The 1,707-nt window shown below is 43.8% G+C and overlaps 1 protein-coding gene across 2 annotated transcripts in view; it reads left to right on the top strand.

Annotated features, from left to right (window-relative positions):
- The first annotated feature begins 1,268 nt into the window (after positions 1-1,268).
- Positions 1,269-1,707, top strand: part of LOC111646942 (GTPase IMAP family member 2-like) — a 5,740-nt gene continuing 5,301 nt past the window's right edge. Inside the window, exon 1 of one of the 2 annotated variants that reach the window (XM_023396539.2) lies at positions 1,269-1,356. In XM_023396539.2, the coding sequence (XP_023252307.1) occupies positions 1,338-1,356 (19 nt within the window). In that variant the 5' untranslated portion in view covers positions 1,269-1,337. The remainder of the gene's footprint in view (positions 1,357-1,707) is intronic. The other variant, XM_023396540.2, reaches the window with a different exon arrangement.

Below are 1,707 nucleotides of genomic sequence, written 5' to 3'. Positions count from 1 at the left end.
TTTAATTTTACAGGAATCCAACAACACCACCTAGTGGAATTTCACCCCAGGAAATCTGTGGCAGGTAAAACCAGACGGATATCACACAGGAAAAGGTCACACAGGTTCGAAAAAAACACTTGAGCAGAGATGTGCTTCCAAAAATAGACAAATTTTCATTACAAAAATTAGTTCAATCAATAACATGTTGCAGTAAAAATATAGCAGTCTTGATATAACAGTATTAAAAATAATTAATAGTGCAGCTTTATTGCACAATGGCCCTTTAAAGTTTGAGTAAGTTTGCCACTCGAACACAGGCACAAGGAGCAGGGCTGTGGGCTTAGCAGCAGGATGACCAGCTGACACCTCAGTGCACACTGTAGAGGAAAGTGAAGGGGCCACCACCGAGGGAACAGCCAGCCACCGGCTCAGGCCCAACAGCTCCTGTCCAAAGAGAGAAGAAGGCAAACAGTTCGTTAAATCAGGCAGGATGGGGGGGCACGACACGAACAACACACAGCCGATGTGATTCCAAACCACCCCAACACCTGTCTCTTATACACATCTCTCTTAAAGACAAGCTGGAAGGGATGGGGGTGGAGCCCTACTTCACGTCCTGGATTGTGGATTACCTGACAAGACAACCACAGTACGTCAGGTTGGGTAACTGAGCAGCACTGGGGCTCCACAGGGGTCTGTTCTGGTTCCCCCTTTATACGTCCGACTTTAAATACAACTCTGAGTCCTGCCACATCCAGAAATACTTTTATCTGAAACGGGCAGGAAGAGGAGTACACTTTGATACACGACTGTTTGTGGCTTGTTTGATCCTATTCCTGCTTAACCTGTACAGAGAACCACCACACCTAGATTAGTCTGATACTGAATAAAGATCATAATCTGAAGTATGTGGACACACAGTTTTAAATCCTCTAATCCTGCACAGGAATATTTTAACTATTTCATCAACATTTTCACTTTCAACATTTTCAATTTTGAGTCACATTTATTCCACTGCAGAGCGAATCTGGTGAAAACTGATGAGACAGTATTTAAAATGAGCTGCATGTCTGAAAACTCATGTAACACACGTACACAACCGTGTTCATGGCTCGTTTCATTATGTTCATATTCATCCTTTGAACAACCACACCCAGATTACTCTGATACTGAATCTGTATGTGGAGATGTGTGTGAGAGTGTGTGTGTGTGTGTGTGTGTGTGTGTGTGTGTGTGCGTGTGGGAGGGAGGGAGGAAACAGACTATAAAAGAGAGGAAACAAAACTGAATTTATTCACCAACAGAACTTCAGCAGCAACAAGACTGGACACATCCTCCGCCTGTAAAAGACAGATATGGCATATCGTCAGCTTGGTAAGTTCGTTTATGAATCTTATTATTGTTGATTTAGAAAAACTTTAGAAAAACTCTGCGTCAGCGCCAACACACACACACACACACACACACACACACACAGACCGGATGTAGAGTGGGGGTCCTTGTAAAAACTGATCCGCAGAGATCGGACCTGATCAAAACAGTAAAAACACAACAACGTAGTTTCACGTTAGAAATCCACGTTTCTCCGACAGACACATGACGTCAGGAGGGAAAGAGTCGCCGGATGGAAATGCTTTAATGTCCGGCCGTTGGGCGCGAGGGGAAAACCCTGCTTTATAATCAACAGGTGAACTTGTTCATCAGAGTGTGGAGTTGTTGTAACTT

This window comes from Seriola lalandi, unplaced genomic scaffold (assembly GCF_002814215.2).
Source record: "Seriola lalandi dorsalis isolate HSWRI2012SDOR001 ecotype SW California unplaced genomic scaffold, Sedor1 jcf7180002054978, whole genome shotgun sequence".
Lineage (NCBI taxonomy): Eukaryota > Metazoa > Chordata > Actinopteri > Carangiformes > Carangidae > Seriola > Seriola lalandi.
Note: the sequence above shows the minus strand (reverse complement) of the source record. Positions and strands in the feature narration are given on the sequence as shown.